This window comes from Siphateles boraxobius, unplaced genomic scaffold (genome assembly GCF_051911475.1).
Source record: "Siphateles boraxobius isolate OS27281-9 unplaced genomic scaffold, OSU_SipBor_1 107, whole genome shotgun sequence".
Classification (NCBI taxonomy): Eukaryota; Metazoa; Chordata; class Actinopteri; order Cypriniformes; family Leuciscidae; genus Siphateles; species Siphateles boraxobius.
The window spans coordinates 359,586-373,962 of NW_027508708.1; the positions used below are offsets into that span (position 1 = coordinate 359,586).

The 14,377-nt window shown below is 50.4% G+C and overlaps 1 protein-coding gene across 1 annotated transcript in view; it reads right to left on the reverse strand.

Moving 5' to 3' along the window:
• Positions 1 to 1,186: 1,186 nt before the first annotated feature.
• The window catches only part of psma1 (proteasome 20S subunit alpha 1), a 29,949-nt gene continuing 16,758 nt past the window's right edge, over positions 1,187 to 14,377 (reverse strand). Inside the window, exons 6-10 of the mRNA XM_077247170.1 lie at positions 12,830 to 12,900; positions 10,720 to 10,849; positions 10,565 to 10,644; positions 1,455 to 1,559; positions 1,187 to 1,369 (exon numbers count right to left, since the gene is read on the reverse strand). Coding sequence (XP_077103285.1) covers positions 1,310 to 1,369; positions 1,455 to 1,559; positions 10,565 to 10,644; positions 10,720 to 10,849; positions 12,830 to 12,900 — 446 coding nt within the window. The 3' untranslated portion in view covers positions 1,187 to 1,309. The remainder of the gene's footprint in view (positions 1,370 to 1,454; positions 1,560 to 10,564; positions 10,645 to 10,719; positions 10,850 to 12,829; positions 12,901 to 14,377) is intronic.

Sequence of the window (14,377 nt, forward strand, 5' to 3'; positions counted from 1 at the left end):
TCATGACGACTTCAGTAATGTTGCTGTTTGATCATGAGAAAGCTCCAGTTATTCTCTATATCAGTGTCAGTGTTTCTGAACTCCTGAAACGCCTCCATTATATCTTGAGTTTCTTCCGGGAACGAACACGTCAGAATATTCCTCATAATAATTCATACGCAGAATAAAGGGGCGGGGCATGGTTGAGTTAGTTGTGTGTTAAACTGCCGTTATGGTAAGGGCGGGACATTTCCCAAACACACTGGACCAATCACAACACACTGCTCCAGCCAACCAATCAGAGCACAGTTTGCTTTTCAGAAGGAGGGGCTTCATATGGCGCTTTTCCACTGCATGGTACGGTTCGGTACGGCACGCTTTGGCGCTTTTCCATTGCATGGTACGGTACGGCTCGGCTCGGCTCACTTGTGGCGCTTTTCCACTGCATGGTACGGTACGGCTCGCTTTAATTGGTACCACCTCTGTTGAGGTTCCAAGCGTACCGTACCGATACTAAAATGTGACGTGGAACCACTGTAGATCACTGATTGGTCAGACAGACAGAATCGTCACTACCAGCGTCACTGTATTTGTGAGACATCAAACCCGCTAGATTTAAATAGCCAGTAACAGCCTCCAATGTTTTAAAACTACTTGCTTGAAGAAGAAAAAAACTTCCAAAAAAGAAATGGCTGAATCGTGGTCAGTGGACGTGAACCGCATGTTAGTTGCAGAGGAGCGGATAAACTATAACGATCAGTCATAATCCCACACACTTTGAAGCGGTACTAACTGCAGTGGAAAAGCAACCGAGCTAAAGCGAACCGAGCCGTGCCGAGTCGTACCACGCAGTGGAAAAGCGAAGCGAGCCGTTCCGTGCCGCGCCGAACCGTACTGAACCTTACCGAGCCGTACCATCCAGTGGAAAAGTGCCAAAAGAGACAGATCTATATAACTGTGTGCATCTCTGAATCATCCAGCAAATCAATCATACGTGTCAAATCTAACCAATCGCACTGAGCTTATGTAGTTATGAGAAATGTTGATTGAAGCCGTTTCTGGAAAAGGAAGTTCATCTTCTACTCCACTATAATCATGGCAGTCTGCTTGATGAAGGGAATCAGATGAACGCCAGCAGCTTTTGAGCGTGGATAATTATTATATAATCCCTCTGAATGAATATATACAGTGAAAGCGTGAACACACATTCAGAAAGGAACAAGAACAGTTTTATTTCTCTAACACTCACAGATAGAAAATGAAGGTTTCATTGTGTTATATGTGATGAGTTTAGATGTGCAATCTCGGGTCAGAAGTGCAGGAGTGTGTGTTAGTGCTCCATGGGTTCATCAGGCACCGCTGGAGCCGCTTCGTCCGCCGGCGGGCCCACCTGTGACACACACACACACACACACACACAGCGTCAGACGCTGCAGGAACCCATGTGCTGTGGAGGACAGGACACACACACTCACCCGTCTCTGCGGTCGCTCCTCCAGACCCTCCAGGAACCGCGACACCTCGTCATCATCATAGATGGTGAACTCCAGCTCCTTCCCCACGATCCCGATCGACACGTTCTGCAGGACAGCAGCAGTTACAGGAGTGAGTGGCTACAGGAGTGTGCGTGGCTACAGGAGTGTGCGTGGCTACAGGAGTGTGCGTGGCTACAGGAGTGTGCGTGGCTACAGGAGTGTGCGTGGCTACAGGAGTGTGCGTGGCTACAGGAGTGTGCGTGGCTACAGGAGTGTGCGGTTACAGGAGTGTGCGGTTACAGGAGTGTGCGGTTACAGGAGTGTGCGGCTACAGGAGTGTGCGCGGCTACAGGAGTGTGCGCGGCTACAGGAGTGTGTGGCTACAGGAGTGAGTGGCTACAGGAGTGTGCGTGGCTACAGGAGTGTGCGTGGCTACAGGAGTGTGCGTGGCTACAGGAGTGTGCGTGGCTACAGGAGTGTGCGTGGCTACAGGAGTGTGCGTGGCTACAGGAGTGTGCGGCTACAGGAGTGTGCGTGGCTACAGGAGTGTGCGCGGCTACAGGAGTGTGCGCGGCTACAGGAGTGTGAGTGGCTACAGGAGTGAGTGGCTACAGGAGTGTGTGTGGCTACAGGAGTGTGTGTGGCTACAGGAGTGTGTGTGGCTACAGGAGTGTGTGTGGCTACAGGAGTGTGTGCGGTTACAGGAGTGTGTGCGGTTACAGGAGTGTGCGGCTACAGGAGTGTGCGGCTACAGGAGTGTGCGGCTACAGGAGTGTGCGGCTACAGGAGTGTGCGGCTACAGGAGTGTGCGGCTACAGGAGTGTGCGTGGCTACAGGAGTGTGCGTGGCTACAGGAGTGTGCGGCTACAGGAGTGTGCGGCTACAGGAGTGTGCGGCTACAGGAGTGTGCGGCTACAGGAGTGTGCGGCTACAGGAGTGTGCGGCTACAGGAGTGTGCGGCTACAGGAGTGTGCGGCTACAGGAGTGAGTGGCTAAAGGAGAGTGTGGCTACAGGAGTGTGCGGCTACAGGAGTGTGCGGCTACAGGAGTGTGCGGCTACAGGAGTGTGCGTGGCTACAGGAGTGTGCGGCTACAGGAGTGTGCGGCTACAGGAGTGTGCGGCTACAGGAGTGTGTGTGGTTACAGGTGTGAGTGGCTACAGGAGAGTGTGGCTACAGGAGTGAGTGGCTACAGGAGTGTGTGGCTACAGGAGTGTGCGGCTACAGGAGTGAGCGGCTACAGGAGTGTGCGGCTACAGGAGTGTGCGGCTACAGGAGTGTGCGTGGCTACAGGAGTGTGCGGCTACAGGAGTGTGCGGCTACAGGAGTGTGCGGCTACAGGAGTGTGCGGCTACAGGAGTGTGCGGCTACAGGAGTGTGCGGCTACAGGAGTGTGCGGCTACAGGAGTGTGCGTGGCTACAGGAGTGTGCGGCTACAGGAGTGTGCGGCTACAGGAGTGTGCGGCTACAGGAGTGTGTGGCTACAGGAGTGTGTGGCTACAGGAGTGTGTGGCTACAGGAGTGTGTGTGGTTACAGGTGTGAGTGGCTACAGGAGAGTGTGGCTACAGGAGTGAGTGGCTACAGGAGTGTGTGGCTACAGGAGTGTGTGGCTACAGGAGTGTGTGTGGTTACAGGTGTGAGTGGCTACAGGAGTGTGTGTGGTTACAGGTGTGAGTGGCTACAGGAGTGAGTGGCTACAGGAGTGTGTGGCTACAGGAGTGTGTGGCTACAGGAGTGTGTGTGGTTACAGGTGTGAGTGGCTACAGGAGTGTGTGGCTACAGGAGTGTGTGTGGTTACAGGTGTGAGTGGCTACAGGAGTGAGTGGCTACAGGAGTGTGTGGCTACAGGAGTGTGTGTGGTTACAGGAGTGTGTGTGGTTACAGGTGTGAGTGGCTACAGGAGTGAGTGGCTACAGGAGTGTGTGGCTACAGGAGTGTGTGTGGTTACAGGTGTGAGTGGCTACAGGAGTGAGTGGCTACAGGAGTGAGTGGCTACAGGAGTGTGTGGCTACAGGAGTGTGTGTGGTTACAGGTGTGAGTGGCTACAGGAGTGTGTGGCGCGCTTGGGGACTTACTTTCAAAAGTTATGCATTACAATGTGGCGTTACTCCCTTAAAAAGTGACTAACTGCGTTAGTAATGCGTTACTTTTTTAACATGGGCTGAGCTTGTTTTTTTATAACAAAAAATATATATTTTTGGGCAAACGTAAAGACCCTTTCACACCAAAAGTGAAATAATAATCCTCAGGCTGAAGTAAAGGCAGATTCAGGCCTGTACAGTAGAGGGCGCCGCTCAAACAAACCTTTCAGCTTCTGCTATTATTCCAGGTAACAGAAGAAAGATTAACACTTACTTTACCAATAAAAATAAAAAGATCTATAGTCATTTTAGCTTATAGTTTAACCGAATCATCGAAAGTCAGAAGCAAGTATGTTCAACAATAAAGTGAGATTAAATGCATAAAAATGTATGTTTTATTAGGAGGTTTGCATAGTATTTGCATAGTATTTGGCTGAGTGGCTACAGGAGTGTGAGTGGCTACAGGAGTGTGAGTTGCAGTGGCTACAGGAGTGTGCGGCTACAGGAGTGTGAGTGGCTACAGGAGTGTGCGGCTACAGGAGTGTGCGGCTACAGGAGTGTGCGGCTACAGGAGTGTGTGCGGCTACAGGAGTGTGTGCGGCTACAGGAGTGTGCGGTTACAGGAGTGTGAGGTTACAGGAGTGTGAGTGGCTACAGGAGTGTGAGTGGCTACAGGAGTGTGAGTGGCTACAGGAGTGTGTGCGGTTACAGGAGTGTGTGCGGTTACAGGAGTGTGTGGTTACAGGAGTGTGAGTGGCTACAGGAGTGTGAGTGGCTACAGGAGTGTGAGTGGCTACAGGAGTGTGCGGCTACAGGAGTGTGCGGCTACAGGAGTGTGCGGCTACAGGAGTGTGAGTGGTTACAGGAGTGTGCGGCTACAGGAGTGTGAGTGGCTACAGGAGTGTGAGTGGCTACAGGAGTGTGCGGCTACAGGAGTGTGCGGCTACAGGAGTGTGCGGCTACAGGAGTGTGCGGCTACAGGAGTGTGCGGCTACAGGAGTGTGCGGCTACAGGAGTGTGCGGCTACAGGAGTGTGCGGCTACAGGAGTGTGCGGCTACAGGAGTGTGCGGCTACAGGAGTGTGAGTGGTTACAGGAGTGTGAGTGGCTACAGGAGTGTGAGTGGCTACAGGAGTGTGAGTGGCTACAGGAGTGTGAGTGGCTACAGGAGTGTGTGGTTACAGGAGTGTGTGGCTACAGGAGTGTGAGTGGCTACAGGAGTGCGAGTGGCTACAGGAGTGTGCGGCTACAGGAGTGTGAGTGGCTACAGGAGTGTGCGGCTACAGGAGTGTGAGTGGCTACAGGAGTGTGCGGCTACAGGAGTGTGCGGCTACAGGAGTGTGAGTGGCTACAGGAGTGTGAGTGGCTACAGGAGTGTGCGGCTACAGGAGTGTGCGGCTACAGGAGTGTGCGGCTACAGGAGTGTGTGGCTACAGGAGTGTGTGGTTACAGGAGTGTGTGGCTACAGGAGTGTGTGGCTACAGGAGTGAGTGGCTACAGGAGTGTGTGCGGCTACAGGAGTGAGCGGCTACAGGAGTGTGCGGCTACAGGAGTGTGCGCGGCTACAGGAGTGTGCGCGGCTACAGGAGTGTGCGCGGCTACAGGAGTGTGAGTGGCTACAGGAGTGTGCGTGGCTACAGGAGTGTGCGTGGCTACAGGAGTGTGCGTGGCTACAGGAGTGTGCGTGGCTACAGGAGTGTGCGTGGCTACAGGAGTGTGCGGCTACAGGAGTGTGCGGCTACAGGAGTGAGTGGCTACAGGAGTGTGCGTGGCTACAGGAGTGTGCGGCTACAGGAGTGTGCGGCTACAGGAGTGTGCGGCTACAGGAGTGTGCGTGGCTACAGGAGTGTGCGTGGCTACAGGAGTGTGCGGCTACAGGAGTGTGCGGCTACAGGAGTGTGCGTGGCTACAGGAGTGTGCGTGGCTACAGGAGTGTGCGTGGCTACAGGAGTGTGCGTGGCTACAGGAGTGTGCGGCTACAGGAGTGTGCGTGGCTACAGGAGTGTGCGGTTACAGGAGTGTGCGGTTACAGGAGTGTGCGGCTACAGGAGTGTGCGCGGCTACAGGAGTGTGCGCGGCTACAGGAGTGTGCGCGGCTACAGGAGTGTGCGGCTACAGGAGTGTGCGGCTACAGGAGTGTGCGGCTACAGGAGTGTGTGGCTACAGGAGTGTGAGTGGCTACAGGAGTGTGAGTGGCTACAGGAGTGTGCGGCTACAGGAGTGTGCGGCTACAGGAGTGTGCGTGGCTACAGGAGTGTGCGTGGCTACAGGAGTGTGCGTGGCTACAGGAGTGAGTGGCTACAGGAGTGTGTGCGGCTACAGGAGTGTGCGTGGCTACAGGAGTGTGCGTGGCTACAGGAGTGAGTGGCTACAGGAGTGAGTGGCTACAGGAGTGTGCGTGGCTACAGGAGTGAGTGGCTACAGGAGTGTGCGGCTACAGGAGTGTGTGCGGCTACAGGAGTGTGCGTGGCTACAGGAGTGTGCGTGGCTACAGGAGTATGCGGCTACAGGAGTGTGCGTGGCTACAGGAGTGTGCGTGGCTACAGGAGTGTGCGTGGCTACAGGAGTGTGCGGCTACAGGAGTGTGCGGCTACAGGAGTGTGCGGCTACAGGAGTGTGCGGCTACAGGAGTGAGCGGCTACAGGAGTGAGTGGCTACAGGAGTGTGCGTGGCTACAGGAGTGTGCGGCTACAGGAGTGTGCGGCTACAGGAGTGAGTGGCTACAGGAGTGTGCGTGGCTACAGGAGTGTGCGGCTACAGGAGTGTGTGGCTACAGGAGTGTGTGGCTACAGGAGTGTGTGGCTACAGGAGTGTGTGTGGCTACAAGAGTGTGTGTGGCTACAGGAGTGTGTGTGGCTACAGGAGTGTGTGTGGCTACAGGAGTGTGTGTGGCTACAGGAGTGTGTGTGGCTACAGGAGTGTGCGGCTACAGGAGTGTGTGGTTACAGGAGTGTGAGTGGCTACAGGAGTGTGAGTGGCTACAGGAGTGTGCGGCTACAGGAGTGTGCGGCTACAGGAGTGAGTGGCTACAGGAGTGTGTGGCTACAGGAGTGAGTGGCTACAGGAGTGAGTGGCTACAGGAGTGTGCGTGGCTACAGGAGTGAGTGGCTACAGGAGTGTGCGGCTACAGGAGTGTGTGCGGCTACAGGAGTGTGCGTGGCTACAGGAGTGTGCGTGGCTACAGGAGTATGCGGCTACAGGAGTGTGCGTGGCTACAGGAGTGTGCGTGGCTACAGGAGTGTGAGGCTACAGGAGTGTGCGGCTACAGGAGTGTGCGGCTACAGGAGTGTGCGGCTACAGGAGTGAGCGGCTACAGGAGTGTGCGGCTACAGGAGTGAGTGGCTACAGGAGTGTGCGTGGCTACAGGAGTGTGCGTGGCTACAGGAGTGTGTGCGGCTACAGGAGTGAGTGGCTACAGGAGTGTGCGTGGCTACAGGAGTGTGCGTGGCTACAGGAGTGTGCGGCTACAGGAGTGTGTGGCTACAGGAGTGTGTGGCTACAGGAGTGTGTGGCTACAGGAGTGTGTGGCTACAGGAGTGTGTGTGGCTACAAGAGTGTGTGTGGCTACAGGAGTGTGTGTGGCTACAGGAGTGTGTGTGGCTACAGGAGTGTGTGTGGCTACAGGAGTGTGTGTGGCTACAGGAGTGTGCGGCTACAGGAGTGTGTGGTTACAGGAGTGTGAGTGGCTACAGGAGTGTGAGTGGCTACAGGAGTGTGCGGCTACAGGAGTGTGCGGCTACAGGAGTGAGTGGCTACAGGAGTGTGTGGCTACAGGAGTGTGCGTGGCTACAGGAGTGTGTGCGGTTACAGGAGTGTGTGGCTACAGGAGTGTGCGTGGCTACAGGAGTGTGTGGCTACAGGAGTGTGTGGCTACAGGAGTGTGTGGTTACAGGAGTGTGTGGCTACAGGAGTGTGTGGCTACAGGAGTGTGTGGCTACAGGAGTGTGAGTGGCTACAGGAGTTTGCGGCTACAGGAGTGTGCGCGGCTACAGGAGTGTGTGTGGCTACAGGAGTGTGCGTGGCTACAGGAGTGTGCGCGGTTACAGGAGTGTGTGGCTACAGGAGTGTGCGTGGCTACAGGAGTGTGTGGCTACAGGAGTGTGTGGCTACAGGAGTGTGTGGTTACAGGAGTGTGTGGCTACAGGAGTGTGTGGTTACAGGAGTGTGTGGCTACAGGAGTGTGTGGCTACAGGAGTGTGCGGCTACAGGAGTGTGCGGCTACAGGAGTGAGTGGCTACAGGAGTGTGTGGCTACAGGAGTGTGCGTGGCTACAGGAGTGTGTGCGGTTACAGGAGTGTGTGGCTACAGGAGTGTGCGTGGCTACAGGAGTGTGCGTGGCTACAGGAGTGAGTGGCTACAGGAGTGAGTGGCTACAGGAGTGTGCGTGGCTACAGGAGTGAGTGGCTACAGGAGTGTGCGGCTACAGGAGTGTGTGCGGCTACAGGAGTGTGCGTGGCTACAGGAGTGTGCGTGGCTACAGGAGTATGCGGCTACAGGAGTGTGCGTGGCTACAGGAGTGTGCGTGGCTACAGGAGTGTGAGGCTACAGGAGTGTGCGGCTACAGGAGTGTGCGGCTACAGGAGTGTGCGGCTACAGGAGTGAGCGGCTACAGGAGTGAGTGGCTACAGGAGTGTGCGTGGCTACAGGAGTGTGCGGCTACAGGAGTGTGCGGCTACAGGAGTGAGCGGCTACAGGAGTGAGTGGCTACAGGAGTGTGCGTGGCTACAGGAGTGTGTGCGGCTACAGGAGTGAGTGGCTACAGGAGTGTGCGTGGCTACAGGAGTGTGCGTGGCTACAGGAGTGTGCGGCTACAGGAGTGTGTGGCTACAGGAGTGTGTGGCTACAGGAGTGTGTGGTTACAGGAGTGTGTGGCTACAGGAGTGTGTGGTTACAGGAGTGTGTGGCTACAGGAGTGTGTGGCTACAGGAGTGTGAGTGGCTACAGGAGTGTGCGGCTACAGGAGTGTGCGGCTACAGGAGTGAGTGGCTACAGGAGTGTGTGGCTACAGGAGTGTGCGTGGCTACAGGAGTGTGTGCGGTTACAGGAGTGTGTGGCTACAGGAGTGTGCGTGGCTACAGGAGTGTGCGGCTACAGGAGTGTGTGGTTACAGGAGTGTGTGGCTACAGGAGTGTGTGGTTACAGGAGTGTGTGGCTACAGGAGTGTGTGGCTACAGGAGTGTGTGGCTACAGGAGTGTGTGGTTACAGGAGTGTGCGCGGCTACAGGAGTGTGTGGCTACAGGAGTGTGTGGTTACAGGAGTGTGCGTGGCTACAGGAGTGTGTGGCTACAGGAGTGTGTGGCTACAGGAGTGTGTGGCTACAGGAGTGTGTGGCTACAGGAGTGTGTGGTTACAGGAGTGTGTGGCTACAGGAGTGTGTGGTTACAGGAGTGTGCGCGGCTACAGGAGTGAGTGGCTACAGGAGTGTGTGGCTACAGGAGTGTGTGGCTACAGGAGTGTGCGTGGCTACAGGAGTGTGTGGCTACAGGAGTGTGTGGTTACAGGAGTGTGTGGCTACAGGAGTGTGTGGTTACAGGAGTGTGTGGCTACAGGAGTGTGTGGTTACAGGAGTGTGTGGCTACAGGAGTGTGTGGTTACAGGAGTGTGCGCGGCTACAGGAGTGTGTGGCTACAGGAGTGTGTGGTTACAGGAGTGTGTGGCTACAGGAGTGTGTGGTTACAGGAGTGTGCGGCTACAGGAGTGAGTGGCTACAGGAGTGCGTGGCTACAGGAGTGTGTGGCTACAGGAGTGTGAGTGGCTACAGGAGTGTGTGGCTACAGGAGTGTGTGGCTACAGGAGTGTGTGCGGTTACAGGAGTGTGTGGCTACAGGAGTGTGCGTGGCTACAGGAGTGTGTGGCTACAGGAGTGTGTGGTTACAGGAGTGTGTGGCTACAGGAGTGTGTGGTTACAGGAGTGTGTGGCTACAGGAGTGTGTGGCTACAGGAGTGTGTGGTTACAGGAGTGTGTGGCTACAGGAGTGTGTGGTTACAGGAGTGTGCGCGGCTACAGGAGTGTGTGGCTACAGGAGTGTGTGGTTACAGGAGTGTGTGGCTACAGGAGTGTGTGTGGCTACAGGAGTGTGTGGCTACAGGAGTGTGTGGTTACAGGAGTGTGTGGCTACAGGAGTGTGTGGTTACAGGAGTGTGTGGCTACAGGAGTGTGCGTGGCTACAGGAGTGTGCGTGGCTACAGGAGTGTGCGTGGCTACAGGAGTGTGTGGCTACAGGAGTGTGCGTGGCTACAGGAGTGTGTGGCTACAGGAGTGTGTGGTTACAGGAGTGTGTGGCTACAGGAGTGTGTGGTTACAGGAGTGTGTGGCTACAGGAGTGTGTGGCTACAGGAGTGTGTGGCTACAGGAGTGTGTGGCTACAGGAGTGTGTGGCTACAGGAGTGTGTGGCTACAGGAGTGTGCGTGGCTACAGGAGTGTGCGTGGCTACAGGAGTGTGCGTGGCTACAGGAGTGTGCGTGGCTACAGGAGTGTGTGACAAAAACAAAAGTTCTATAGTCATTTTAGCTTATGGTTTAACCGAATCATCGAAAGTCAGAAGCAAGTATGTTCAACAATAAAGTGAGATTAAATGCATAAAAATGTATGTTTTATTAGGAGGTTTGCATAGTATTCTGATTCTGCATATCACTGATTTCATTCATTTTGAGGAATATTGAATCTTTTTGTGCAATTGAGATGAGTAAATGCATGCTCACATTTAGTCTAGAACTACAATACCATCAAGTTTACACAACGCCTCTGCACTTCGATTTGTCTCAACATGGTGACGAGAGATGTCAGTCAATAAATGGGAAAACAAATTAACTTTGTAAAAGTAACTCAGAAATTTTGTTGTGAATATTTAAAGTAATGCGTTACTTTACTGGTTACTTGAAAAAGTAGTCTGATTACGTAACTCAAGTTACTTGTAATGAGATACTTGTTACATTAGAAAGTAATCTTGATTATGTATTGCGTTACTTGTAATGAGTTACTCCAACAGTGTGTGTAAGGCTGCCGGGAGCGAGAGGAAATATCATACCTTGGTGGTCAGATCCTGTTCAGCAGGAAGAGTCTCTCTCAGCGCACGCAGGCCGTGCTGCACCAGATCGTTCAGGTTACCTGCACACACACACACTCATTAGATGACTGAGCATTAATAAACGGCAGGCCTGTGTGAGTGAGTGTGAGACGTACAGTCCAGGAAGGCCTCCATGTGGCGCTCCAGGTAAGTGCGGGCCGACTGCGAGCGCGCGCCGATCGACATGGCCTTACAGTCGAAGTAGTTCGCAGATGGACACGTCTGGAAGATGTGCGGACCCATGTCCTGCTCACACACACAAACACACACGTCAGAGCTCATGAGATACAGCGCTCAACACCAGTGGTGGTAAGTAACGAAGTAGAAATACTTCGTTACTTTACTTAAGTATTTTTTTCGGGGATCTGTACTTTACTTGAGTATGTTTTATTTGCATCTACTTTTACTCTTACTCCACTACAATATTAAAGACAAAGTTTACTTTTTACTCAGTTACATTTCCCCCATGCCTGCTCCAAGTATTTATTACACTTGCTTTCCAAACCAATGAAAAACTTGGTTTTATTTTGAAAAAAAGAACGCGCAAGCTCTTTGCCAGCATACGCTCACATAGCAGTCAGTTCGCCATTGTGGAAGATGACCGCAGAAACAGGTGAAGGTGCAGCTCTAACCAGCAATGATCCCGAGATTCCCGCTTACACTGTATCTTGCACATCTTCTGTTTGATGCAGCTAATGTTATGGAACATGTCTATTGCAGAGCTGCCAACTCTCACTCTTTCAGTGTGAGACTCACGCAATTGACACTTTCCACACGCTCTCACGACACATCCATTTTCTCACGCAGAGAAAAATCGCGTAGCAAAGAGGACACTGACACCGACAGACAAGACAGATTAGGTTTCTTTTGATATGGAACAAATTCTCAGCTCTCAGATTCTGTCAATTTTATTATGAAATTCAAACAATAAATACCGTTTTGGAGCTTTTAAATGTGATGTGACAGATAGCTAGCGCCTGCTATGCAGGGTGCCGTTAATCTCTTTACTACTAGTTAATTGTAAATAAACACAAATGAACAATAATAGGTAGCCTATGTTGAAAGATACAGTACAACTTACCGAAATGTATATAACTTATACATAATATCAATAAATCAGTGTTTTTCAACTGAGAATAGAGGTCAATAAAACAGCTGGAGAACAATATGTCACATAATGTTACATTTACCTCAGGAAAAAAAAAAAAACATTTAATGACCATAGTATGTTAGTTGGCTAGAAAAATTAGTATTTTATAATATATGTAATATTAGTATAAATTAGTATTTTGCTAAATATGTGCACTATATATGTATTATATTTTTACTTATATCATTAAAATATTATAAAGTTGTTATTATAATAAAAATCACATGTATTTTTAACATGTAATAATACCAGCTGACAGGGCTCTCTGTAGCCTATGTTTACAGAATTAGGTGAGATTTTCTTAATTTAAAAATTAACATGCATCTACTGTACCAAATATTTATCAAAATGAATCTATTGAATCAAGATCGGAATCAAACCACAATAATTGAATTGAAATTGTAAAATTTGTATCAAAGAATGGCCTACCAGTCATTGCACCATAATATGCTGTCACTAAACTTAATGAAATTGTTTAGAATAATGCAAGGTGCTTCATTGTCTCTTATGATTGCAAATCTAACAAATTCTTAATTGCAGTATCTAATAAGTTGTTCAATTAAAACAGATAAATTGTTTTGGGAGTGATATGCAATGTTTAATTATTGATATTTACAGTTTGAATATTTACTTTTTACTTTCGGTACTTAAGTACGTTTTAAATCGGATACTTTTGTACTTTTACTCAAGTGGTGTTTGAATGGAGGATTTTCTACTTTTACTGGAGTCATTTTTTATTTAGGTATATATACTTTTACTCGAGTATAATTTTTGAGTACTTTTACCACCCCTGCTCAACACACACACACACACTCTCTCTCTCTCTCTCTCTCTCTCTCTGACACACACTCAGAGCTCATCAGATACAGCTGAACATACACTTACACTGAGCTCATCAGATACAGCACAGAACAAACACACACACACTGAGCTCATCAGATACAGTGGTCAACACACACACAGCTCATCAGATACAGTGGTCAACACACACACAGCTCATCAGATACAGTGCTCAACACACACACACACAGCTCATCAGATACAGCGCTCAACACACACACGCCTCCGGTACTCACATCATATCCTGCGATGAGCAGCCCGACTCCATACGGGCGTCTGCCGTAGCGCTGCGTGGGAATCTGTGTTTCTGACACAGCGTTCAGGAAACACAACAGTTAATCTCAGCACATGACACATTACTAGGGCCGCCCTCAAACAAAGATTTTTCTGGTCAACTAATAGGCTAGTCGTTCATTTAAGCCATTAGTTGACTAATCGCACCTTTATCAAAATAAATTGCCTATATAAGATACGTATGGCCTAATATGCGCTCAAACGCACACATAAAGCCAAAGCGCACCGGCGAATGTAATGATTATGAGTGTCGTGAAAAAAACAGAATGAGACTGTCTGAACATTTTAATAATTCACTGGTAATGTTTTCTGTGTTTTCTGTATGACGGAGTATTTCAGGTTAAATGCAGTGATGCGCTGGCGCCTGTATGTCATGCAGTAAGCGGCTCCCCACACAAACACATGTATCGAGGTTAACATTAGAGTGCACTTGTAAAGTTGCTGCTTCTTACATGTTTCAAGTGATATAAGCCATATTTGAATAGGATAGGACAAATGATAGGAGAATGTTTGGATTTCCTGCTGTTAATGATCTGTCTGTTACAGCCTGTGTGATTTCACCACTTTTTCAAGGTTTTTTGTTGTAACTAATGCTGGGTACACACCAGAAGATAATCGGCTGATTTTGGGCCGATTTCCCTCCTCCCGACAGTCCCAGCTCTTTCCCAATTATCTTGATGGTTCTTCAGATTATCTGATCAGATATTCCTGTGGTGTGAGGGTGTTATAGTGTGCGGATCTGCTCGGAAGAACGCCGGAGCCGCCCCGATGGCGAATCGTGAATATTCAACATGTGGTGTGGGAACCCCGATGACAAACACGCACGCTCTGGAGATTATCACGTGAAACGAAACAATATCCAATCAGAAACCGAGGGGGAAAAAAAACTCTGACAAATAATTACAGGCTAATATGAAACAAAGGGATTAGGCTTTGCCCTTTCTACCAAGGTTATCAAAACAAGCACACTCATTTTATTTCTCCATTCTCCAGTTTCTCCGCTTTACCTCACAGCTGTTTGGTGTTGTTGGTTGCTGGGTAACAGACCTGAGAGTTGATTACCGAGATCGATGGAGGGATTTAAAGGGATACTCCACTTTTTTTGGAAATAGGCTCATTTTACAACTCCCCCAGAGTAAAACTGTTGAGTTTTACCGTTTTTGAATCCATTCAGCCGATCTCCGGTTCTGCCGGTACCACTTTTAGCATAGCTTAGCATACATCATTAAAGTGGACAAGACCATTAGCATTTCTCAAAAAAAATGACCAAAGTGTTTAGATATTTTTCCTATTTAAAACTTGACTCTTCTGTAGTTACAACGTGCACTAAGACCGACGGAAAATGTAAAGTTGCGATTTTCAAGGCTGATATGGCTAGGAACTATACTCTCATTCCTGCGTGATAATCAAGAAACTTTACTGCCGTACCATAGCAAGCATAATATGACATGACGAGGTGGGGACTATTTTCAGGCGCTGCGTCATATCAT